The 25283-nt window shown below is 37.3% G+C and overlaps 1 protein-coding gene across 1 annotated transcript in view; it reads left to right on the top strand.

Annotated features, from left to right (window-relative positions):
• LOC129284368 (uncharacterized) overlaps nucleotides 1-25283 on the top strand; it is a 70379-nt gene that overhangs the window by 32090 nt on the left and 13006 nt on the right. Inside the window, 27 exon segments of the mRNA XM_054919827.1 lie at nucleotides 2747-2860; nucleotides 2935-3119; nucleotides 3313-3421; nucleotides 3542-3685; nucleotides 3902-4189; nucleotides 4771-5421; nucleotides 5517-5708; nucleotides 7439-7542; nucleotides 8617-8906; nucleotides 8997-9081; nucleotides 9168-9506; nucleotides 9871-10230; nucleotides 10344-10833; nucleotides 10930-11093; nucleotides 11418-11580; nucleotides 11715-11984; nucleotides 12083-12280; nucleotides 13404-13428; nucleotides 13431-13445; nucleotides 13718-13842; nucleotides 13921-14427; nucleotides 15885-16652; nucleotides 16759-16832; nucleotides 17017-17365; nucleotides 17447-17545; nucleotides 17631-17786; nucleotides 24567-24748. Of these exon segments, the coding sequence (XP_054775802.1) occupies nucleotides 2747-2860; nucleotides 2935-3119; nucleotides 3313-3421; nucleotides 3542-3685; nucleotides 3902-4189; nucleotides 4771-5421; nucleotides 5517-5708; nucleotides 7439-7542; nucleotides 8617-8906; nucleotides 8997-9081; nucleotides 9168-9506; nucleotides 9871-10230; nucleotides 10344-10833; nucleotides 10930-11093; nucleotides 11418-11580; nucleotides 11715-11984; nucleotides 12083-12280; nucleotides 13404-13428; nucleotides 13431-13445; nucleotides 13718-13842; nucleotides 13921-14427; nucleotides 15885-16652; nucleotides 16759-16832; nucleotides 17017-17365; nucleotides 17447-17545; nucleotides 17631-17786; nucleotides 24567-24748 (6446 nt within the window).

Below are 25283 nucleotides of genomic sequence, written 5' to 3'. Positions count from 1 at the left end.
GCATAGACATCAAAAGCCTCTTTTCCTAGAAATGAATTGATTAAAGATTGAAGGGCCTTTTCCTGGAAATGAATAGAAAAGCTTTTAAAACTTTATCCACTATCCATAGTGACTTATTGGGGGGCATTTAGAGCTCCTAATAGAACTAATACCAAATGGTTTCTCACTTTTATTGATGATCATACAAGAGTTTGTTGGGTTTACTTGTTAAAAGAAAAATTAGATGTACCTAAAATATATATGGATTTTCATACAATGGTTAAACCCTATTTCAATCCATCCAATCATGCAGACAATGGTACTAAGAACTTCAATTAGACATGAGAGAGTTTTTTGAAAGAAAATGGTATTGTTCACGAGAGCACTTGTGCTCATACCTCTCTACAGAATAGGATAGCTGAAAGGAAAAATAGACACATCCTTGAAGAGGCAAGAGCACTTATGTTTGCTAACAATATTCTAAATTATTATTGGGGGATGCTATACTTACTACCTTACTAACAAGATGGCTGGTTGTCCCTTATCTTTTAAAGCCCTAATTGGTGTGCTCAAACGCAGCCATCCCTTACATTGAAAAATAACCTTCCTCTCAAGGTATTTGGATGTTTTACTTATGTTCACATACGTCACCATGGAAAGCTTGATCTTAGAGTTGTAAAATGTTTATTCTTAGGTTGTTATGCTTCTCATAAAGGATAAAAGTGTTATGATCCAGTGTCAAAAAGGTTGTTTGTGAGTTGTGATGTTGCCTTTTATGAAGAAAATACTTTGCCTTCCAAGTTGTCAATTCAAGGGGAGTGTTGGAGTGAGTTGTTTGTAAGTTGTGATGCTGCCTTTCATGAAGAAAATACTTTCTCTTCCAAGTTGTCAATTCAGGGGGAGTGTTGGAGTGAATTTCAGAACTTGGAACCAACAAGAAATGAGTCAATAATACCTGATCCTACCAGTGTCAATAATACTTTATCCTGAACCAGAATTGTCACTCTTAGAGTCATTAGATGCATCTATGCTAGGGACAAGAGAGAGTTTTCAGCCAGGGGGAGATACTAGCACACGTGATGTGAGAGTGTATACAAGAAGATGGAGGAAACAAGGTAGTGAACCAAATGAACCTGAGGTACTGCCTGAGTAAGAACCAAAAACAAGCCTTAGACATGAGAAACCTGTAGATAAATCTGATCAGCTAAATATAAAGGAAGAAGCTCTTGAAGAATCTAGGAGAGATTGATGATCTTGATCTCCCAATTGCCTTGAAAAAGAAAACAAAAGTGTGCTCTAGACATCCAATCGAGACAAAGCTTTGTCTCCTTAGATTTATGCTTTTTCCTCTAATCTTGATAAAGTGTAGCTACCAAGATCTATTGAACAGGCAAGAGAAGTACCTAAGTAGAGGAAAGCAGTTATGGAAGAGTAAAGAACATGTGGAATGTAAATGGGTTTTTATAATAAAGTATAACTTAGATGGAACAATTGAAAGATACAAAGTGAGGCCAGTTGCCAAAGGGGTTCATACAGACCCACGACATGGACTGTATTGAAACATTTGCTCCTGTTACAAAATTGAATACTATCCTTGTTGCCAACTTTGATTGTCCCTTATTTCAATTAGATATAAAGAATGCATTTTTCAATGGAGATTTGAAGGAAGAATTATATATAACATTTCCACCTGGTTGCATTGAAGGAAAACAGAATCGGTTATGTAGATTGAAGAAGTACTTGTATGGGTTGAAGCAATCACCTTGTGCATGGTTTCAAAGATTGGCACAGAATTGAGTATGTTGATCAAAAAAGTACTTGTATGGGTTGAAGCAATCACCTTGTGCATGGATTCAAAGAATCACACAAGTTCTCAGGACAATAGGATACACTTAAGGCCAAGCAGATGATATGTTATGTAATTGTAATATTGAAATATTAGTTGCTGTTATTGTTAGTTAGTTAGTTACTGTTAGTTAGGGATTAAATAATAGATAATCGATAACGGGTAGGTAAGGGTGTTAGATGAGAAATTATTGGATTAAAAGGCTCTATATAGGACCACATATGTAAATCAAACCATGTTACCTTAGATCGGAATTATTCAGAGTATTCTTCAGAAATCTCTCGTCTCTCTCTCCCTCCACTCCTTTCCTTTGTTTCTCTCTTCTTTCTTTCTCTTTGTTCCCAAATTATAAAGACCTATCATGATACAATGTTTTTTAGACATATAGAAGGGATATATCTATTTTGATTGTGTAGGTGGATGATATTGTGTTCACTGGAGATGATATTGAGGAGATGGAGAAAGGGGTGGGGGGCAATCTGTTTTGTTCAGGAAAAGTTTGGTTAGGAGAGATCTGGCCTTTCAAAAGGCATAACCACTGCATTTCTGTGTGGTATTCTGTTGTTTTTCATTTGATTCTTTGTGATTACCACTGTTTTGCTGGGTGTACTAGGGGAAAGGGTTTTGGCTTGAATCAGTATTTGAGTGTGCAAAACTGCTTCATTTTCTTTTGCTCATTGATAGTGAAGCTCAACTTTCTGCGTTTGAATTAGTGTTTTGTTGTTATTTTCATGTTATTTTGGAAGAAGACTTGCAGGCTTCTATCACTCTTGCTTTTATTTTATTTTATTTTTTTGGACCAAACTCATGCTTTTAGGTTCAGTTCCAAGAATTTTTGCGAAATTTTATGAAGAGGGTGATATGGTGATACTGTCTTTTGATACAGTAACTTGATTAATAATTTTCTGTGTGGCCTTGTAGTTGGAGTTCACTTCCTTTTGCAAAGATGATGAAGATTATGAAGGTTATGATTATAGCCTTTTTGGGGAGCTTTCAGAAGTGCGCATTGTTTATTTGAATCGATTTGTACAGGAGGTAATTTACTGCTTAGTTCAAGCATGAACTTGATGTGACCTAAGGTTATTTTAAGTGTCTAAAATTGTGTCCAGGTTGTTGGTTATTTTATGGGTCTTGTTCCAAATGGTCCAAAAGGCGTTGTGAAATTAACAGATCAAGTGACTAATTCTGAGAAGTGGTTTCAAGCAAGTGAGATTGAAGGATCACCAGCTATGAAGTTGGATCTTTCTCTTAGGAAGCCTATAATATTAATGCCTCGGAGAACAGACAGCCTTGAGTAAGTTGAAATTTCATTTCCCCACCATAGATACAAGTTCCTCATATGTGTGTTACATTTCAACGACACGATGCGACATGTAATTCATGTCGAAGAGTCATTGAACTCAATAATATAAGCTCTTGAACAAGGGAACTTATGTGTTTTTTTTTTCACTTGTTTAAATTAGTTTGTTTCTATTGTACTTATACAGCTTCTTGAGGCTTGACATAGTTCAGATAACTGTCAAGAACACCTTTGAATGGGTTGGTGGAGGTAAAAGTGAAATGAATTCAATACACTTGGAAACTTTGATGGTCCAGGTGAGATTGGTTACTTGTAACTTGGTTTATTTGGAGAGATACATAGACTTGGGTATAAAGGATCTGCTTTTGTGTAATCTATTTTTGCATTTTTTTGTGGGATCCTATGGTGTGTTTTAGGTTGAAGACATTAATTTAAATGTTGGAACCGGAGAAGAGTTAAGTGAAAGCATAATTCAGGATGTGAATGGGCTATCTGTGATAATTCGTAGGTCACTTCGTGACTTGTTACATCAATTGCCAAGTATTGAAGTGATTATTAAGGTATGGCTTTACATTTGCAGCTTGCATTGAGAATACGCCCTAATAAACTAAACAGCTACCGTTTTCCTTATTCTGTTGTCGTCATTTTTACTATTTGTTATAATTTTGGTTGTAAATTATTTGCTGTTATACTTTAATTAATTAGAGTGGTTAATTCCTGGGACTGTGCTGCTCTTATGGTGTGTCTTGTATGTATTTAAAATTGTGGTTCTGCAGATTGGAGAGTTGAAAGCGGCAATGTCAAATAATGAATATAAAATCATTACTGAGTGTGCGGTGTCTAACACTTCTGAGCCGCCAGTTATTCCCCCAGCATTAAATCAATATTCAGTCACGTCTTCCATTGATGCAACAGGGGATGTTCCTCAGGACACTGATGATGTTAATTCAGGGACCTCATTGGCTGAAGCATTTGTTTCACTGAAAGTCTCTGTTTCCATTAAACTGGTTGAACTAAGCTTGTATATGGGAGTAACCCGAGATGCATCTCTGGCTACATTGCAGGTATATATTCTCTATAATGTTCTGTGAAAAAATTAACTTTTCTATTAAAGAAGAAAATTTTTAGAAAGAAAAAGAGAAAACATACAACAAAGCGGGAGAGGATGAGATATCTTTCTATTTCTAGGCAAAAAACTATGAGAAACCAGTGAGCCTAAAAGGCTAAATGTTGCAGCGATGTTATTATACCTCTGTATATGAGACGAGGAACTCCCTTTAAAAAACCATGTAAAGAACATGGGAGACGTGATGAAAACCACTTTTCTCATAACACATGAATGATTGAAGAAACTGCTCCGAGGTGAAAGGATACACCTAGTATCAAAAACCCAGACCTTTTATCCCGGAAATATCTGTCTGATAATATGAAATTAAAAAGGCAGTTGGTTTTGAGCTTCACGCGCTTGACACATTCATCAGGGGCATAGCCCTATAAGTTGTTCAATTACAAGTGAGGTGATTGATATTGCTCTAAATGAAACTAGAGGGACTGAAAGGATCCCAACAAACCAAAAAAGAAAAAGAAGAAGAAAAAAATGAACCATGCTTTGTCTTGGGTCAGTTCTAAGCTCACTGTTGTGCAGGTCAGTGGTGCATGGCTACTGTACAAATCTAGTACATCAGGGGAGGGATTTCTCTCAGCAACACTTAAAGGATTCAGTGTTTTTGATGATCGTGAGGGGGTTGAACAAGAGTTTCGATTAGCGATAGGAAGGCCTGGGAATTTTGGGGCCAGTTCACCAAATACACTTGGATTTGAGCATGAGCAGGACTCCTCAGTTGACAGTAACATGAGACAGGGAGATAGTTTTGAGCCTGTTCCCACAATGTTGATTGTTGATGTGAAATTTAGTCAGTTAGCAACATTTGTTACTTTATGTGTTCAGAGGCCTCAGTTGCTTGTTGCACTTGATTTTCTTCTTGCTGTAGTTGAGTTCTTTGTTCCATCAGTCAGCAGTATGCTATCCTATGAGGAAGATGACAGCTCTCACATTGTCAATGCTATCTTCTTGGATCAGTTCATTTACAGGCAACCTTGCCATGAATTCTCTCTCTCTCCACAAAAGCCCTTAATAGTTGATGATGAAAATTATGATCATTTCATTTATGATGGTGGCGGTGGAACCTTATATTTAAAAGATGCGCAGGGTTTCAATCTTGCAGCACCTAGTTCAAAAGCTTTAATATATGTGGGAAATGGGAAGAAATTGCAATTCAAAAATGTTGTTATCAAGGTCTCGTCTTTCGGTGGTCCTGTAACACTTCCTTTATGAATGTAGTTAAGTTATTGGATGCTGAAATTTTAACTACCCTGGTTTTGTTCCTGTAGGATGGGCAGCACTTGGATTCTTGTGTTTTTCTTGGAGCTAATAGTAGCTATTCAGTTTTAATGGATGATCATGTCTATTTGGAAGCATTACAAGAAAGTCATCACCAAAGTGCTCTTGGAGGAAGTGTTAATGGAGTACCTTGTCTGAATAATGGAATTAGTAATTCTACTGAGTTCATAATTGAGTTGCAGGTAAGTGTTTCTTCCGTTCAATAACTATGCATAACCTAGACACATAAATATGTATGTATTGTCAATTCTTTTAGGAAGATTTATTTCGGCTAGGTTCAATTGTGTTGACTCAAATTAATGTACAAGCACTTGATACATCAAGGACTTATATATCTATATATATTAAGCATTGGAATTGCCCAGGTGTTTTTTTCGTTTACACCTAAGATTGGGGTAAGAAACTGCTTCATGTGCTTCTTGTAGGCTGAGTTCCATATACTGTAGGCTTTTTTGTGTTCTTGGTGATTCTCAAGTGTGTCCGTTGAATTTTGGGTAATTTCTTTTGACTAAATTAGGATTTTTTTGATATTGATTGTTTTGTTGAAGGTAGAATGTAAATGCATTAGAATTGGCTATCCTTTCTCAATAGACAATTTCTCATCTTTTCTGAGTTTTTTTTTTTTAACTTTTTTTCCTCCTTTCCTCTGAGAAGGATTCCCGATAGCCATGTGGCTTTTTTTATTCTGTTGTCTATTATGATAAAATTGGATGCTTTGATTTCGAGGAAGAATTCTCAGTTCATATGCTTGCTTAGGGGCATGGTAGCTTTTTTCTAGCTTTTATTTTAGTAGCTTTATGCAATGGGATTGACTCTTTTATCTTTACATTATTTCTTTCTTGTATGTTTCTCTTAGTTGTATTACCTTTTCTCATCATGTCTAAAGCATCTGATGAGCGCCTAATTATGATGGGGGATGAAAACCTAATTGTTGAGGTTGGAGAACCATTTAACTCAAATGCTTCACGGAGCATTTCATATTTCATACTACTAAACATGAGACATGCCATACTATAATTAATCTATGCTGGCAAGCTCTAATCCCAATATCAGGGCCCATTATCATTAGTAGTTGACTTTTTAATTATAATTTATTTCTGCATAATCTTAGGATCATAATCTAAGGCACACCTTACTTAAGCATTTAGGTCTAGGCTGTGTAAAGATCAAACTCTAAATTGTTTAATCAAAGAAAGTTTCGTACCTTTTAAGGATAATTGAATCTAAAAGAGAGCTTAGTTTATTAGGTTTAGCCTCGGCAATGTTTTTATCTGTAACAATGTGTTTGACCATGGTTGTTGAAGCCTTTCAATTCTACTTGAATAATCGTGAACTCTGTTTAAACTTAGATTTTTTATCTGCAAACTGCTGCTGAAGTCATACTTTTTACCGCCAATAGATCTTTTCTTAAGGTTGAACATTTGCCTAGTCTGTCATTTATAAGACTAAGATTCTATTTGAAGTTTTCCAGCATAAGGATCATTGGCTGCATTGTTCTTTATTCTCATTAAGGTTTAAATAAACAACTTAGGCAACAGGCCTGCCTGATCTGACCAAAAATCAAGGAATATCAGAGGTGATTTTATTCTATAATCTAATCATAACATAAGCATATAGCTTCTCAGTTGCTAATTAAAATATAATAAAAACAGAATAATAACTGACAAAAAAAAAATCAAAAATAACCCTAATAGCTCCTGCAACTTCCAATACTAATTATCAAGCAATTTACTCTTTTTGCAATACAAAGTTTTTTTTGTGTGTTTACATTTTTAGTGTCTCTTCATTCTTGTGTCAAATGTACCACTTACGTGTATTGTGGTAACAATGATTCATGGATTTGCGCTGTTCAATTCTTTTCACTTTCCTAACGTTTATTGTGCCTTACCTTAAAACTGAGCTATGTTTGCAGGCTGTTGGTCCAGAACTGACCTTCTATAACACATCTAAAGATGCTGGTGATTTATTATACCTCTCTAATAAACTCCTGCATGCACAGCTGGATGCATTTTGTAGGTAATAATCCATTTTGCTTTAGTTTTCCTGGACTCCAGCTGTCCTCTATATTGGTTTTTGATTCTTAGGTTATGTTTCTGAGTTCCAAGTGGGGAATTCAAGTGACCCTTGATGGGCACCTGAGTAGGGAACTCTGCAGAATATCCTTTTTTTTTTTTAGTAGGAACTGGTCAGCTAGTTTTTTTTTTTTTTTTTTTTTTGGTACTGGAGGAACACTGACATTGCTCACAATGTAATGTGGACCCAATAGGAACCTGTCCTAGAAATCTCAGAAATTGCAGATTTAAAGACAATTAGAAACAAGAATTATTCAAAAGAAGGAGATAAAAGATCTAAAACTAGGAACCCAAGGAAAACCGTTCCTAGAACACCAAGTATATGAAACGTGGCGCCCAAAGGAAACCTGTTTCATAATCTTCAATGCCACTTAAGCTTCACTCTTGGTAATTCTCCTCTATTCTTGACTTTGGCCTTGTAAGACTCTTTTGGACTGTCCAAATCCTTGTTTGGATTACTATTCACGTTCTTAAGCTTCATTGGTCCTTTGCAATATGTATTTGGGCTCAAATATGCAAGATTATAGCCTGATTTGCTTTCTTCATTTGTATATTTTTGTATTGGGCCTTCAATTTAGTGAATTGGGCTCCAAATACACATTGTAGCCTCTTGGATCTGGATTTTTGTCTTTAGGCTTTCCTCTAATTGAATGACTTGGCATGCCCCCCTAAAACGCCACATAGGATCTCATCACAATTTCATATTATTTGAAGAATTCAGCTGGTTTTTGATAGTTTCCAGACGGATACAGGTTTATTCATCTAATAGGGTTTTTATAAGTGGGGCAACAAGTTTGCCGCCATAGCTAACAAATAATCTAGGGTAAATCTACTTAATCTGATTAGATAATTATGTATTAGATTTTATCCTAAAAATGAGCAGGACTGCTTGTCTGTCTTCTATGCATGAGTCCTTCACAAGTATGTCTTTCTTTTAATATTTCCAGCAGGAATTTTCTTACATAGAATTTATACTTTAGAGGAGAATGACATCAGATGTGTCTTATCCAACGTGCAGGCTTGTCTTGAAGGGTAACAATACAGAGATGAGTGCAGACATTCTTGGTTTGACAATGGAGAGTAATGGAATCATTATTTTGGAGCCATTTGATACCACTTTGAAGTACTCAAACACTTCTGGGAAGACCAATATACATTTACATGTTTCAGATATATTTATGAATTTCACATTCAGTATCTTGACACTTTTTTTGGCTGTGGAAGATGATGTTTTATCATTTTTAAGGATGACATCAAAGAAAGTGACAATTGTTTGCTCTCACTTTGATAAAGTTGGAACGATAACGAGTATGTAGACATTCTCTATTTTGTTTTTAGAACTGACAAAAATTTTGGGAATTTGTGCCTGAAATTTCTAAAAATTATTGCACTGCCCAGATACTCTTACTGACCAAACATATGCCTTTTGGAGGCCTCATGCTCCCCCTGGTTTTGCTGTACTGGGTGACTACCTTACACCATTGTCGGTGAAATCTCTTAATAATGCTTTTCTTGGAAGTAGTTTCTACTTTGTTCACCTTGAATTTATCATTGATATGATGTTTTCAGAGACAAGCCACCGGCAAAAGGAGTTCTTGCAGTAAATACCAATTCAATAAGAGTCAAGAAACCCATTAATTTCAAATTAATTTGGCCACCTTCAGCTTCTAGGAGCATGGCTGGTAAAGGATTGGATAATTCTGAATTGTCACCAAGTGGTGCCGAAAGTGAGGGAGATGATTGCTGTTCCATTTGGTTCCCTGAAGCTCCCAATGGTTATGTCGCTCTTGGCTGTGTAGTTACTCATGGAAGAGCACCCCCTCCTTTATCTTCAGCATTTTGCATCCCATCTTCATCTGTCTCTCCATGTTCTTTGAGAGACTGCATCATGATCAGCAGTACTGATATGTAAGTGGAATTGAGAAATTAATTTTCTTGTGAGTTCTGCTTGTAAACTCTATTGAAAGCTTGATACCCCCAATTGGCGATTCTTGCTTTCAAGTTCACATGTTTGTATCTGGTAAAGACTTCGAAGTGATGGTTTTTTTTTTCACTGTTTAAATTATATTACCACATTCATGATTTACTGATTTGGTTAATGGTATATTAAAAGAGATGGTTGTGAATAGGGCACAATAGTGTCATTTGATCTTTGTAGCTCACACCACTTAATGGGACAAGGTTTGTTGTTGTATTCTTACTAATTTGTCAGACATAAGAATGGATCTTTGCCACTTGGAAACATGAGATTGTTTTTGTTTATTCATGGCAGACAATCATCAGATGTGGCATTTTGGAGAGTGGATAATTCTGTTGGCACTTTTTTGGCAGCAGATCCCAGTAAGCATAATTTACTGGGTAAAGCTTATGAATTACGTCACATAAAATATGATTTTCTTAAGGTGTCCCCAGCAGCATCAAGAAGCTGGAATATCCAAGGTCCATCTGATGGGCATCAAACCTTGCTATCTGACGAGTCTGCTGATGCAAACTCTAATAGACGTTTTGAGCCTGTTGCAAGCTTCCAATTAATATGGTGGAATCAGGGATTAAACCCAAGAAAAAGGTTATCCATATGGCGTCCAGTTGTTCCAGATAGGATGGTTTATTTTGGCGATGTAGCTGTTAAAGGGTTTGTGTTCACTCCATAAAAATGCTCTTTCTTTTTCATTGAAAAATGGTTTGAGATTTCTTCTCTTCTTGTTGACATTTAAGACCATACCAATGTGGTTATCTTATTTCTAGGTTTGAGCCTCCAAACACCTGCATTGTTCTTCATGATTCCAGAGATGAAGATCTTTTTAAAGCCCCCCAAGATTTTCAGCTTGTTGGACAGATCAAGAAGCAGAGAGGAATGGAAAGCATAACATTCTGGCTTCCTCAAGCTCCCCCTGGCTATGTATCCTTGGGTTGTGTTGCATGCAAAGGGAAACCAAAGCAAAATGAATTTGACAAATTAAGATGCATACGCAGTGATCTGGTCACTGGAGATCAATTTTTGGAAGAGAGTTTGTGGGATACATCCGAAGCTAAGCATACAACAGAGTCATTTAGTATATGGGCGGTTGGCAATGAGTTGGGGACCTTTATTGTCCGAAGTGGTTTAAAAAAGCCCCCAAGAAGGTTTGCTTTAAAGCTAGCAGATTCCAGTGTTCCAAGTGGCTCAGATGCTACAATAATTGATGCTGGAATTGGGAGCTTCTCAATTGCACTTTTTGATGACTATGGTGGCTTGGTGAGAGTAAAATATTCCATTTAGTACTTTCAGTATGAGTGGTTCCTGAACAGCTTATGTGATGAAAATTCTAACCTTTTTTTCTCCACATCACAGATGGTTCCATTGTTCAATGTATCTTTGGTTGGTGTATCATTTAGTCTGCATGGAAGGACTGAGTATTTGAATTGCACTGTCAGTTTCTCTTTGTCCGGCAGATCTTATAATGATAAGTATGAAGCCTGGGAACCTCTTGTGGAGCCAGTAGATGGATTCTTAAGGTGAAATGCTGCGTTATGTATTGACCCGGGGAAAAACCCTCAACTGACTATTGACAATTTTACATTAGTGATATCTTCTTGTGACCTGTTGATAAAAGTGACGTTCCCAATCTTGAACAAAAGTTGCTATATCACAGAGAAAGTATGCCTTAGACATATATTAGATGAAACAGTTATATTAGATTGCAAACCCATCAATACTCCTATTTTTCCTAATGCTAATAGTCCCTTTAGTATAATTTATTCAATTATTAATTTGAACCCTTAGATATATTCTGAAGTTTCGTTTTCTTTCTTTTGCCTAATTATTTTATGTTGTTATAGGTACCAATATGACCTTAATGCTCCAGGTGCAGCTTCCCAGTTACGTTTCACAGCAACTAGAGATCTGAATTTAAATGTTTCAGTTTCTAATGCAAATATGATCATTCAAGGTTATGCAAGCTGGAATAACCTTAGCCATTCCCAAGAATATTGCAAAAATAGAGTAATTTTCTTTGGAACTCTTTAATTTCTGCTGTGTTCAATTTCTTTTGTCATTGTTTTTTTCTTTGTTACTGCATTTTACCTTTTTCTGGTAGCGTTCTAAAGTTCTTCCTTTTTTCTTTCTTTTTTCATTAGGATTCATTTTCTCCAACTTATGGTAGAAACTCTATACTTGACTCTCTCCGAGAGAGAAATTATTACATAGTCCCACAAAACAAGCTTGGTCAAGATATTTATATTCGTGCTACTGAAGGAAGGGGTCTTCAGAGCATAATACAAATGCCATCTGGAGATATGAAGGCTGTGAAAGTTCCCGTGTCTAAAAATATGCTAGATTCTCACTTGAAGGGTAGGCTCCGTAGAAAGCTTAAAAGAATGGTGACAGTCATCATTGCAGATGCGCAGGTATGGTCTTTGTTCTTTTTTCCCTTTTTCATTATTTACTAATTTTCAATATAAATTTTCTTATTTAGTGGCCTAAAAACTTAATATTTCTAGTGCAGTTTCCCAGAGTTAATGGCTCTGCTTTGCAGCAATATACTGTGGCAATCCGCCTTGCCCCTGATCAAAGCCTATCTAATGAAGCATTTCTTCACCAACAAAGTTCTCGCACTTGTGCAAGCAGCCCATATCAGTTATTGCCTCCAGATCTTGAAGTAGTCGAGTGGAATGAAATATTTTTCTTCAAAGTTGATTCCCTGGTAGTTGCAAAATATCTCAACTACTTTTGTTTATGCTTTGTGTGTTAGCTGTGTTGGTCTTTGTGGAAAACAGGATGTTACTTATCTTTCTTGTGTTGATATAGTATATGCTATGTTTGGTTTTCACAATTCTTCTTGTTGCTGATCTGTGTGGATATACACTATCTTTAAATTCGATTTATATTTTCTGATTCTTGATCATATCTCTATTGCTTGTTGTGGGCTTTACATTAAGAACCATTGGCTTCCCACCAGTTGCGACTTCAAGTACCAGCTTCAACAAGTTAATCCAACCAAATGGATGGCCCAAAGGCGATGGGTGAAAGCTTAATATGCATTAATAGGAGAAACAAAAGGTGGGATGGAGTGTTGCTTTGGAAGATTCTAATGAGCTACCGTAGGAGCAATTCAGAAAGTCTCTACCTCTAACTCACTCACTGGGGTCATGAGGTGTAGGAGAGAGTGTAACAATTAAGAAGATCTAGGGGGATATATTGGGGCCCTGGGTATGAGGAGAATTGAAGGAAAGCTTTGTACGTGGCTATGTAGGAACACTCGCCAGTCTAGATCTTGTCATATCTTTTTTTTTTTTTTCTATTTCCCGTTTTTGCTATTGTAATTCATCTCATCACATATCTCACTTTATGTTGCAGCTATAATTTGACTCCTGAGAATGCACACCTTCCCATGCCAGCTACTAGCAATAAATTCAAGTGGTCGCTCCATATACACCACTTCCTACTGTTCACCATGACAAAATACATTCTTGACATCTAACCCATGTAGTGGCCACTAGTTAGAAGATGCAGCTAGAGAGAAATAAATGAACAGTTACATCTATAACGATTATTATATTTCCTGTGGATTTTTCTTTATGGCCTTGATAAAATTTAGAATATCATTTGAGGGCTACATCAGTTATTGTTAAAAATGTAAATCTTAATGTCAAATGCTCCTCTTGACTATGCATTTTGCAGTTTTATGTCAAACATATTTTGCCTTCCAGAATTTGTGCCCTCCTTGTTCTTTTTTCTTCTTTTGGTATTATGTGCCTTCCTCGTTCTCTCCTCTCTCCACGTAAGCTTCACCACTGAGAAACTAATGTGCAAGTTGTCTTATGCAGGACTATTACTCATTGGAATTAATTGTTAAGATATGAGTAGAGGTACTTCTTGGAATCTCCCACCAAATTTAAAGTAACGAGAGATTTTTTTAAGTACTTGGAGGATAGATTACTACTTTTTGAGATATCTTCTAAATATAAAGTGTTTTACTGCACGCGCATGCGTAAATATATCAATTAGGTGACATGAATTACTTTTTGGAATTATTGATTACTTGTGTATGTTTCTTTGATATATCAACGCCTTAAATGTTTGGTGGAGGCCCCTTATATTGTTCTATATTTTGTTATTAAATCCTTGTGTGGTTTTGAAGGTGCTCCCGTAGGATTCTTTTCAGTATCCTTGAACCAGATCGCAAGGACTATTGAGGACTTCTCATTCCCCCACAATTTTGCTAATAAGTTGGACTGGATAGATTTATCTGCAGAAAACTCCATAGTGAGTACTGCAAAGGGTTTGTGTCCTTTTCTGTAAGCATGTTTTGTGTGATGTACTGATTTTAATGATGTCATACAGAGTTTTCAGGATGAATATCATAAATCTCCTGGGAAATTACGCTGTGCTGTACTAGTACAACCCTCTGAAGTTGAGAATGACTGTCAACTGTCCACTTCTGAAGACCATCAATCTGGGTTTATTCAAATTAGTCCTAGCAAGGAAGGTCCTTGGACTACTGTGAGGCTAAACTACTCTGCACCTGCTGCTTGTTGGCGGCTAGGCAATGATGTGGTTGCTAGTGAAGTTAGTGTGAAGGATGGCAACAGATATGTGAATATTAGATCTCTAGTTTCTGTTCATAACAACACAAATATTGTGCTTCATTTGTGCCTCACGTCCCAAACTTCCTGTGAAAAGAATAATGTGCTAAGCAATTCAAATAATTCTGAACGGGTGCAAATAGAAGGAAACCTAGTTCAGACAGAAGAGTATTTTGAAACTGAAAAGTATGACCCACAGATTGGTTGGATTGGTTGCTCATTTCATCCTGGACAGGGTACGTCAGAAGGGGGAGATTTCCATCAGGTGAATGATGAGTGTCTTCAATACTAGTGTCTTGCTTACTTTTTTGTCCTGTCACTTTTTTTCTTCTCTATTGACGAAGCGATTGCCCTTAACTTGAAATTTTGCGACATTCTTGGACTATTTCAATCGGTAAAATTATCATATGGATTAGTGATATATGGACGATACTTTAAGCACCTTCACTATTCACTTGATAAAGAAAAGATTTAGAAACAGACCATGCAAGGAATTAGTAATGCATGAACTGTTTGTCCTCTTTTCTGCCCCATTTTGTTGAGGGGTGCAGTCACAGACAGTTCACAGGTTATCTTTCTTTGAAAAGTTGACAGTTCAATTGACTTAATGCTTTGCATTATCAGGCCTAAGGATTTTATTTTTATCCCAAATTGGGTTTGGATCACCAATGGGGGGTTGGGACTAGTGAAAGGGGTTGGTCTTTTGCAATGTGGCAAACCAAAATTTTAATCCCCACCAGAAGAGGTGCCTACATTTAGTGTCCCACTGTGCTTTAAATAGGATTGTTTCCAATAAAAGAATACTTATATACAATAAAAAAGGGGGGATTTGGATCATATTTCCTGTCTACCACGATTTTGCTCCCGTGTTCAAGCCCCATCTCTGATACTAAAGAAAAATGAAAGCTAACAAAGATGAGAGATGTAAGAGGGGCAGTCAAAAGAGAGAAGCAGAAGATATTCAAAGCCTTTTCTCATTGTTTCTGTGTGGATCAATGGTACAGGGTATAATACACGATGAATTGAGAAAATCATTGCTTAAAATAAAAGCTTAGAAGCAGGGAACGACGACTTGGACAACAGAGATCATGATCATTTATTTATTCTTGGTCTTGGAATTCATATTTAATAATAGACTATTGATGGGAAACTGATAAGGGTCCCAGTCAGCATAACAAACCCATAATCACTTATCAACGTAGAAAAAGGAGGAAGATAACAGAATCAGATGCTGTTATGCAGATTATGAGGGATTTACCTTATTTAAATTAATTCATTGCTGTTATTTTAATTAATTATTGTTTTGTTTTACTGTTAGTAGCTGAATAATAGGACCTTCACTGCGTTAGTGGGGTACCAACGTGCTAGTCAGTTATTTCCTGATTTTAGGCTAATTATCTGCATTATTTGATTTATTTAATTGTAATTTCTGGTTATAAATATCCTGGCTGGTATGACAGCAGGATACCTGAATGAATAAACCTTGTTTTTCCTTGGAGATTCTCCTATTTGGCTATTAAGTTCAGTAGAGTAAGATCCTTGCTCTATTTAATTTAATAGAATCCTCCTTTCCCTTCATATTTGTCTTGAGCCCCTACCAGAAACACTGCAACAATTCAGGAAGGAATCTTCAGTTAATATTTTATCTATGTAGTTTTTCAGTTTGAATGGCTTTAGCATTTGTATGTGGTATATTTCATATGATTTTTGTCTATAATTCAGGCTTTTTCTGGAGTTGATCTTCCCTTAGGTTGGAATTGGATTGATGATTGGCATTTGGATATGACATCAACCAATAGTGATGGCTGGGTCTATGCTCCTGATGTCAAGAGTTTGAGATGGCCCGAATCGTTTGAGCCAAAGGAATCTGTTAACTCTGCAAGGCAAAGAAAATGGGTTAGAAGCAGGATGTTGATAGCAGATGATCTGAAGCAGGAAATATCCATTGGGCTTCTTCAACCTGGTGAAACTGTACCACTTCCTCTTTCTGTCTTGACACAATCTGATCGATATTTCTTGCAGCTAAGGCCTTGGGATTCTGCGAACCCCAACAACTACACTTGGAGCTCTCTATTGGATGGGTCTACTCAACCAGACAATGCTGGTAAGCTGAAACAAATGTCAAGGATATGTGTTTCAGCTCTTTCAGAGTCAGAAGAACTACTGTGTTGCAGTGAGATAAATGGAACCTCAGGGAGTTCCCATAAATTGTGGTTCTGTGTAAGCATACAAGCAACAGAGATTGCGAAAGATATCCACTCTGATCCCATTCATGATTGGCATTTGGTAGTCAAGTCTCCACTAATGATCAGCAATTTTCTTCCCCTTGCTGCTGAGTATTCTGTTCTTGAGATGCAACCAAATGGTCACTTTTTTGGATGCTCAAGAGGAATATTATTATCTGGAAAATCCATGCAGATATACAGTGGTGATATCAGGAAACCATTGTTCTTATCACTGCTGCCACAAAGGGGTTGGCTGCCTAAGCATGTAACATATCATGTCTATCTGTACTTCTATTTTGTTTGTTACCTGGCTATCTTCGTAAGCTTTAAACAGATGGTACTTTCTCACCCACTTTTATTTGAATGAACAGGAGGCTGTTCTCATATCCCACCCTCAAGGAATTCCATCTAAGACATATAGTTTGAGAAGCTCAGTATCTGGAAGGTTATAAAGTTTTGCTTTTATTTTTGGGCTTTGCCTTTTTTTTGGGTGGGGGAGAGCAATGGGCAGTTATAATTTCTTGTTCTTGTAAACTATTGTTTCTGCATCACAATTTTGGCTATTTAGATTTATTCGCTGCTACTTTTGAGGTGTATGTTACTTTGTTATAAATTTGTCTAATGTGCAGGGTTGTGCAAGTCATTATTGAGCAAAATTATGACAAAGAACACCCGGTGCTGGCCAAGACAATCAGAGTCTATGCTCCTTACTGGTTTGGAGTTGCTAGATGTCCCCCACTCAGGTACAGGATTCTGGATATGGCAGGAAAAAAAAGTACACAAAAGATTGCTGCTCGATTTCAATCAAACAAGAAAAATGAATCAATCCTTGAGGAAATAACTGAAGAGGAAATCTATGAAGGCTACACAATTGCATCTGCTCTGAACTTTAATATATTGGCTCTTTCAGTGGCTGTTGCTCAAACAGGCAATGAGCAATTTGGTCCTTTTAAAGATCTTACTCCTCTTGGAGATATGGTAATGTCACAATTAATTTGTCAAGGTCAAAAGCGAGTTCAAAGAGGATTTTTCTTAAGAACTACTTTGTTTTGTCCCTAGGATGGATCAATGGATATACATGCTTATGATGCTGAGGGAAATTTCTTGAGGCTTTTCATTTCTACAAAACCGTGCCCCTATCAATCTGTTCCCACCAAGGTAGTTATGGAAGATCAAGCTTAGCATAAATGCTATAATGTACTCTCAAGTTTTGGCAGTCTTAGACTTACAGTTTTCTTTTCAGGTAATTACTGTTCGACCATTCATGACCTTTACTAATAGACTTGGTCAAGATATATTCCTCAAGTTAAGCAATGAAGATGAACCAAAAGTTTTGCACTCTTCTGATTCAAGAATTTCCTTTGTGTATCATGGAACTGGTGGACCTGAAAAACTCCAGGTTGGCTAGAATTCTTTCTTTTTTTTAAAGAAGGTTGGCAAGTTGATATATAGCTGCACTTGCTGATTGTTGTTCTGCATTTTCTTTTTCTTTTTTATTTTGGCCAGAGTTCTGGATGTTCAGTTCCAACATTAATATGAAAACTTGGTTGCAATTGAGATTACGTTTTTAAAGATATTGATATATGTGGTCAGATCGTGTAATTATTAGATATTATGTGAATATATTCTCTATTAATATTCATTATCCTAGGAGATTAGGTAGGATCTGTCTTTATTTAGATATTACTTTATTTAGCTGCTGACCGATACTGGTCCCTTATTCTTCGGAGAGATTAGTGCTCCTATTCCTGTATATATATGTACTCGGCCTCCTTTGATCAATATACGAGAGAAAGCAGATTGCTCATTCACTACATGGTATCAGAGCTAGCTGCTTCTCCACACGTTTCCGACACCGAGCACGAGTCAGAAAGCATCGCAGACGAGTTATACCCCAGTCGCCCGTCTTCACCGATGACGCAGAGTGATGGGTCCTCGCTGTATGATTCAAACAAGGTTGGTGGTCCCTCTGGGTTGACTACTAACCACGATGGATCTTCGATGCAAATCGTGACTATGAAGCTAACGGGCGACAATTACCGCACATGGGCACAGGCCGTGAAACTTGCTGTTGGAGGCAGAGGTAAGATGGGTCTTCTGGATGGCTCGTCCAGAATCCCAGATGAAACCAAACCCGATGAAAGGCAGCGGTGGTGTACCAACGATTCTCTGGTCTCGTCATGGCTCATTAACGCGATGACACCGGAAGTTCAATAGAGCTTCATGTTCTTACCTTCAGCGCATGAGATATGGGTGGCTGTGCGAGACTCTTATTCAGATGGAAAAGACTTGGCACGACTGTACGAACTCAAAACTAAGACGTGGACTATTCAACAAGGTGAACGAGATGTTACGGCATTCTAGTTGGAGCTTACTGCATTGTGGCAAGAACTCGACTTAATGACTGAGGTAGAGTGGTCAAATGCTACTGATGTGGCTCGTTATAAGGAGCAAATCGAGAATGAACGTGTCTTTCAATTCTTGGCTGGGTTACATCAATCTCTAGATGACGTACGTGGACGTATTCTCAGTAAATCACCACTGCCTTCACCGAGAGAAGTTTTCTCTGAAGTACGCCGAGAAGCTTCACGACGTAAGGTGATGCTCCCTGGTACGGTTCCCAATTCTTCACCATCTCTGGACTCTGCTGCACTTGTTAGCAAAGGAGCAGATCATAGAAGCCAAAAAGGGAAGACTTGGTGTGAACATTGTAAGAAACAAGGGCATACTCGTGAGACCTGTTGGGAATTGCATGGGAAGCCAGCAGATTGGAAGCCTAGAAGGGGAAAGACACGGGGATATCAGACTTCTCATGACACTTCACAAGAGAAGACCGACTCAAATTCATTACCTTTGATAAACAAAGAACAGTTGGGTAAGTTGATTGAAATGCTTGATGTGATTCAAAAAGCTGAGCAGAATCAGAAGCAAGGTCACACGGCATCAATAGAGCACAAAGGTAACTGTACTCTACTTACTGCTGCTAGTAATTTCAAGTGGATTGTTGATACTGGAGCCACAGATCATATGACATCAGATTCTAAGTTATTTAGTTCCTATACACCTTGTGCTGGGCATGAAACTGTCAGTACTGCTAATGGGTCTGCCTCATCTATAGCGGGTAAAGGGAATGTTATTATTTCTGATGTTATGAAGTTAGAAGACGTACTTCATGTACCTTACCTAGCATGCAACCTGTTGTCTATTAGTAAATTGACAAAACAAGCTCAGTGTTGGGCTCATTTCTGTGCTACCCATTGTATTTTTCAGGACCTCTTATCGGGAAGATGATTGGCAGTGCTAAAGAGCATAATGGTCTCTACTATCTCGATGAATCAACCGTGAGTAATCTTTGGTCTAGAATTCGGTGCAATATTGCCTCTACCTCTAAGAATAAGGACTTTAATGATCTTATGTTATGGCATAGGAGAATGGGTCATCCAAATTTTCAATATTTATGTCATTTATTTCCTGAATTCCATAAGTTGTCTTCCTTTCAGTGTACTGATTGTGAACTTGCTAAACATCAAAGATCTAGCTACAAATCTTCTGAATATAAATCTTCTCGTCCTTTTTCCATTATTCATAGTGATGTGTGGGGCCCTACTCGTGTTGCTAATCGTACTCATACCAAGTGGTTTGTTACCTTCATTGATGACCACACTAGATTATGTTGGGTTTACTTATTACGTGATAAATCTAGTGTTCCCACTATTTTCTCTGAATTTTATACCATGATTAAAACCCAATTTGACACCACTATCCAGGTACTTCATACAATAATGGAACTGAATATTGCAATAAGCCAATGAATATTTTCTTAACAAACCATGGCATTATTCATAAGAGTACATGTCCCAACACCCCACAACAAAATGGTATTGCTGAACGCAAGAACAGACACATTTTGGAAGTTGCTCGTGCCATCATGTTTACCTATAATGTCCCTAAATATTTCTGGGGTGATGCGATACTCACTGCAACTTACTTGATAAATCGCATGCCCAGCCGTGTCTTGTCTCATGTTACCCCACTTGATAAGTTAAAAGAATCTCACTCTATCACTCATCTTGAAACTCATCTTTCCCTTAAAATCTTTGGCTGTACAGCATTTGTCCATTCTCATCATTCCCACAAATTGGATCCTAAAGCGGTCAGATGTATTTTCCTTGGTTATTTCTCCACTCAAAAAGGGTATAAATGTTTTGATCCCTCCTCCAAGAAATTATATATCAGCCGAGACGTCACATTCTTTGAATCTGTCCATTTTTTCCCAAATTCTTCAATTCAGGGGGAGAAGGGGAGTGAATTTCAGGATTTGGGAAGACAGGAAAACCAGGAAAATATTTTTTCAGAACTGTCTGTCTCGCCAGAATCTATTCCTGACCAGCTAGAACAGCCTCAAAACGGTTCTGAACTACATGCTTCAAACATACCTGCACCGGAAATTCGGACTTCTAGGCCAGAAACTGAAGTGAAAAGTCCTTTAGAGGATAACAGTAATGCAGGTACAGCACCGGAAAAAGAACTCATAACTTACTCAAGAAAGAAGAGGCGAGATGTAGAGGCTGCCATGCCAATAGCACTACCAATTTCAGTACTGAAAGAGGTCCCTGAAGGTGAGATTATGGAGAATAACGAACTAGAAGTGAAAGGTATTGCTGAAGAAAAGGAGATAGATGATCTAGATCTACCTATTGCTCTTAGAAGGCAACCGGATCGTGTACTCAGCACCCTATTAGAAGTTTTGTAAGTTACCATGGTCTATCTCCTCAATTTCGTGTGTTTGTGACTAATCTTGATACAATGAAGATTCCTCGTGATGTATATGAAGCTTTGAGCATACCAGAATGGAGAGCTGCTGTTATGGAGGAGATGAAAGCTTTGGAAAAGAATGAAACGTGGGATATAGTGGAGTTGCCTAAGGGAAAAAGAGTAGTAGGGTGCAAATGGGTTTTTTCTCCAAAATATGATTCCACAGGAGCCTTAGATAGGCTAAAAGCTAGACTGGTGGCACGAGGCTTTACACAAACATATGGCTTAGACTATAAGGAGACATTTGCTCCTGTAGCTAAGCTAAATACCATCAGAATTCTACTCTCTGTGGCGGTAAATCTTGAATGGCCATTGTATCAACTAGACATAAAAAATGCTTTCCTGAATGGAGATCTCAAGGAAGAAGTCTATATGATCTTACCTCCAGGTTTCGGCACTGGGCACACAAATCAAGTATGTAAATTAAAGAAATCACTCTATGGCCTAAAACAATCCCCACGTGCGTGGTTTGATAGATTTTCAGAAGTCTTGAAAGCTGAAGGGTACAAGCAAGGTCTCTCAGATCACACCATGTTTGTGAGAATGAAAAACGGTAAGAGGTGTATTCTCATAGTATATGTGGACGATATAATCATTACAGGGGATTATGAAGAGGAGATTAGGAGAGTAAAAAATGCTTTAAGTAAAGAGTTTGAAGTAAAAGACCTGGGCAACTTAAAATATTTTTTGGGAATGGAAGTTGCAAGGTCAAAACAGTTGCTCTATGTGTCTCAAAGGAAATATATCCTCAATCTACTAAAGGAAGCAGGTATGCTTGGGTGCAGACTGTAGATACGCCAATTGTAGTAAAGAAGGTAAAAAAGAAGTCCAAGGAGAAAAAAGAAAGTGAAGAATCAAATGAGGAACTTGAGGAAGAATTAGAAGAGAATGAAGAGGAGGATGAACCTGCAGACAAGGAGAGATATCAAAGGTTGGTGGGAAAATTGATCTATCTTTCCCATACTAGACCGGATATAGCTTTTGCTGTGAGTGTTGCTAGCCAGTACATGTGTGATCCAAGGAAAAGCCACATGGATGCTGCATACAAAATTCTAAGGTATCTAAAGGGTACACCTGGAAAAGGTTTATTTTTCAAAAAACAAGAGCAAAGATTAATAGAAGTTTACTCGGATGCAGATTGGGGAGGAACTTATAAGGACAAAAGATCAACTTCAGGTTATTGCTCATTTGTGTGGGGAAATCTTGTTACCTGGAAAAGCCAGAAGCAAAGGGTAGTTTCTAAAAGCAGTGCTGAGTCCGAACTAAGATCTCTCTCCCAAGGCATCTCAGAAGGATTGTGGATAAGACGCGTAATGGAGGAGATACATGTCAAGGTTGATCCACCATCAAAACTTTATTGTGACAACAAGGCCGCAATAAGTATGGCTTTAAATCCTGTTCAGCATGAAAGATCCAAGCACGTGGAGATAGACAGGCATTTCATAAGGGAAAAGGTGGAAGAAGGTATAGTATGTCTTATATACCTCCCTAAAAAGCTACAGGCTGTAGATGTATTGACCAAAGGCTTACATGGACCAGCATTTGATAGTTGTATACCCAAGTTGGACATGACTGACATCTATGCTCCAACTTGAGGGGGAGTGTGGTCAGATCGTGTAATTATTAGATATTATGTGAATATATTCTCTATTAATATTCATTATCCTAGGAGATTAGGTAGGATTTGTCTTTATTTAGATATTACTTTATTTAGCTGCTGACCGATACTGGTCCCTTATTCTTCGGAGAGATTAGTGCTCCTATTCCTGTATATATATGTACTCGGCCTCCTTTGATCAATATACGAGAGAAAGCAGATTGCTCATTCACTACAATATATGTATTTTACTCATAATTTAGCCATTGATTTATTCTAATCTCGTGTGATCTGTTAGCTCTATGTACATGATATTGATTGATTAATTATCGTTTATTATATGCTCACCAATGTAGGCTGTAGGCTTGATAAGCCCTGCTAGAGAGAGTAATGATAGTTCAGTTGTGTATGGTCATGCTGTTACTTAATAGTCAGTGTACTCTATAAACTCTGAACATTGTATTATGACTATATGCACGAGCACAATAAAATCAAAAACAAAGCTTGAGTGATAATTTTATAATTCCCTAATAATGTGGGATTCCAACGGCATTGTAGTATTATATTCATATCACCTTGCTTCAGTTCTCATTGAACTCCTTTTATCTGGAATGTGGAGGCCGTGTTCTCCATTGATAGATACATCCTCTTTTAGGCATTCCAGATTTCCTTTGCTGTCATAGTAAGAAACTATGTCTTACTGATCTCCAAGGCCATGGATTGAACTAGCCAAGCCATCACCATATTGTTCTGGCTAACCCAAGTTCATACCTTGGTCCTGCATGCTTGGTTTAGTGATTTTGCCTTTCAAGTACTTCTATTTACTCTTCCCTTCTATCAAAATCAATGACATAGTGTTATTGCCATTCATTTGATGGTGGGTGATGAATTGAGGAGGGTTCTTGGTGTTCTAGGTCCGTGCAATAGGCATGGTGGCTGAGTTTTGTGGCAAACTTCTGTTGAGACTTGACTATTGACACGGGCAAGGTGTTTCCTGATGTCATATCCATAGCTCCTACCATGACGAAAGAGATCATTCTTCAAGTTCATATCAGTTACTTTGATACCATGTTGAATGACACAGGAGTTCTCTCCTATTATTTCGTAATTGATGTGTAGAAGTATTTAAATATCTGCAGCAGTCAAAACACCCTAAGAAACTTTTTGAGAACTTCTATGTAACACTGCATACTAGAACACTAGAATTTAGGAATTCAAACCATCAAATAAATCTTAATGAAATCTATTTGAATTCTAGTTACAACTACCAAACTAGATGAGGATAGATATAAATAAATAGAAATGAAATAAATCTAATGGGCCTGGGGCCCAATAACTCATCAATCTCCTGCAGTGCTCATACCAGAATTGCTATTACTCCCCCATCCTAGTAACATTTATCCCCTGCCCATATCTACTTACACCCCTTAAAACTATTACAGGAATATTTTCTTTATTCTTCCTATGTTCTGCCTTCCTTACTGGACCTTCTACAATCAGCATTGAATATTGAAGCCCATGAGAACTATGTGATTATCTGTGAAAGTACATATTTCTTGACATTTTGTTGAGTGTGAAGTAATAATGAGAAATTTGACGGTGTATGGTATAATCTTCTAAATGTGTGTAATTTTCTTCTTCATGCTTTTTTGAAAAAATTACTGAACTTTTGGCACCTTTTATAATAACCATCATGGATTGTTGTTAGGCCAACAATAATTATGGAATTGATTCTTCAAGCAATAGACACTTTTTCTCTATTTTCAGGTGCGATTAGAAGATACCAATTGGTCATTTCCAATTCAAATTTCGAGAGAGGACACAATTACCATAGTTTTGAGGAGATATGATGGTAATCTTGAATTTTTGAAAACTGAAATTCGCGGATATGAAGAAGGATCACGTTTTATTGTTGTATTCCGCCTGGGGTCAACTGATGGTCCAATCAGGTACTGATATTCATATATGGATTAGTCTATATGTATAGGCATCGCAATCTGAGAGAGACATATTATTCAATGTTGGTTTAGATCTACTTTTTTAGGTAAAACCATTATCATGTGCATCCCGTTTTCAGGTTAATTGCACTTACTGTTTTAATTACTCCCAGCTGCCAAGCATCTGTTGCTCAATTTTGGATGTCACCATCTCTGGTTCCTTCTTTTCCGATATGTTATATCCAGATTGAGACTGAGTCTATGACAAACACGTATTTAAGAGTTTTCAATTTTTGTTGAAGTGTTTTTTATGGCTTTTGTTAATAAATAAATAAACGAGAGTTTGCCCATGTCCTAGTTTTGATTCTAGGTCAAATTTCAAATACTTTTTGGTTGTTTAAAAAGCAATTTATGTGATTTGTGAATTCTTTATTGTCTTCTGTTTAGCAAAGCTTCATTTGCTTGTACCTTTGTCTAAATTTTCAGATACAACATTTGGCAGCGAAAGAGCATATAAATGCATAGGTACATTAAAAAATGCATCAAT

Source organism: Prosopis cineraria, unplaced genomic scaffold (assembly GCF_029017545.1).
Source record: "Prosopis cineraria cultivar Desert tree isolate PC_DT_omini unplaced genomic scaffold, ASM2901754v1 PC10, whole genome shotgun sequence".
In the NCBI taxonomy this organism is placed as follows: Eukaryota; Viridiplantae; Streptophyta; class Magnoliopsida; order Fabales; family Fabaceae; genus Prosopis; species Prosopis cineraria.
This window is presented reverse-complemented; position numbering and strand designations above follow the sequence as displayed.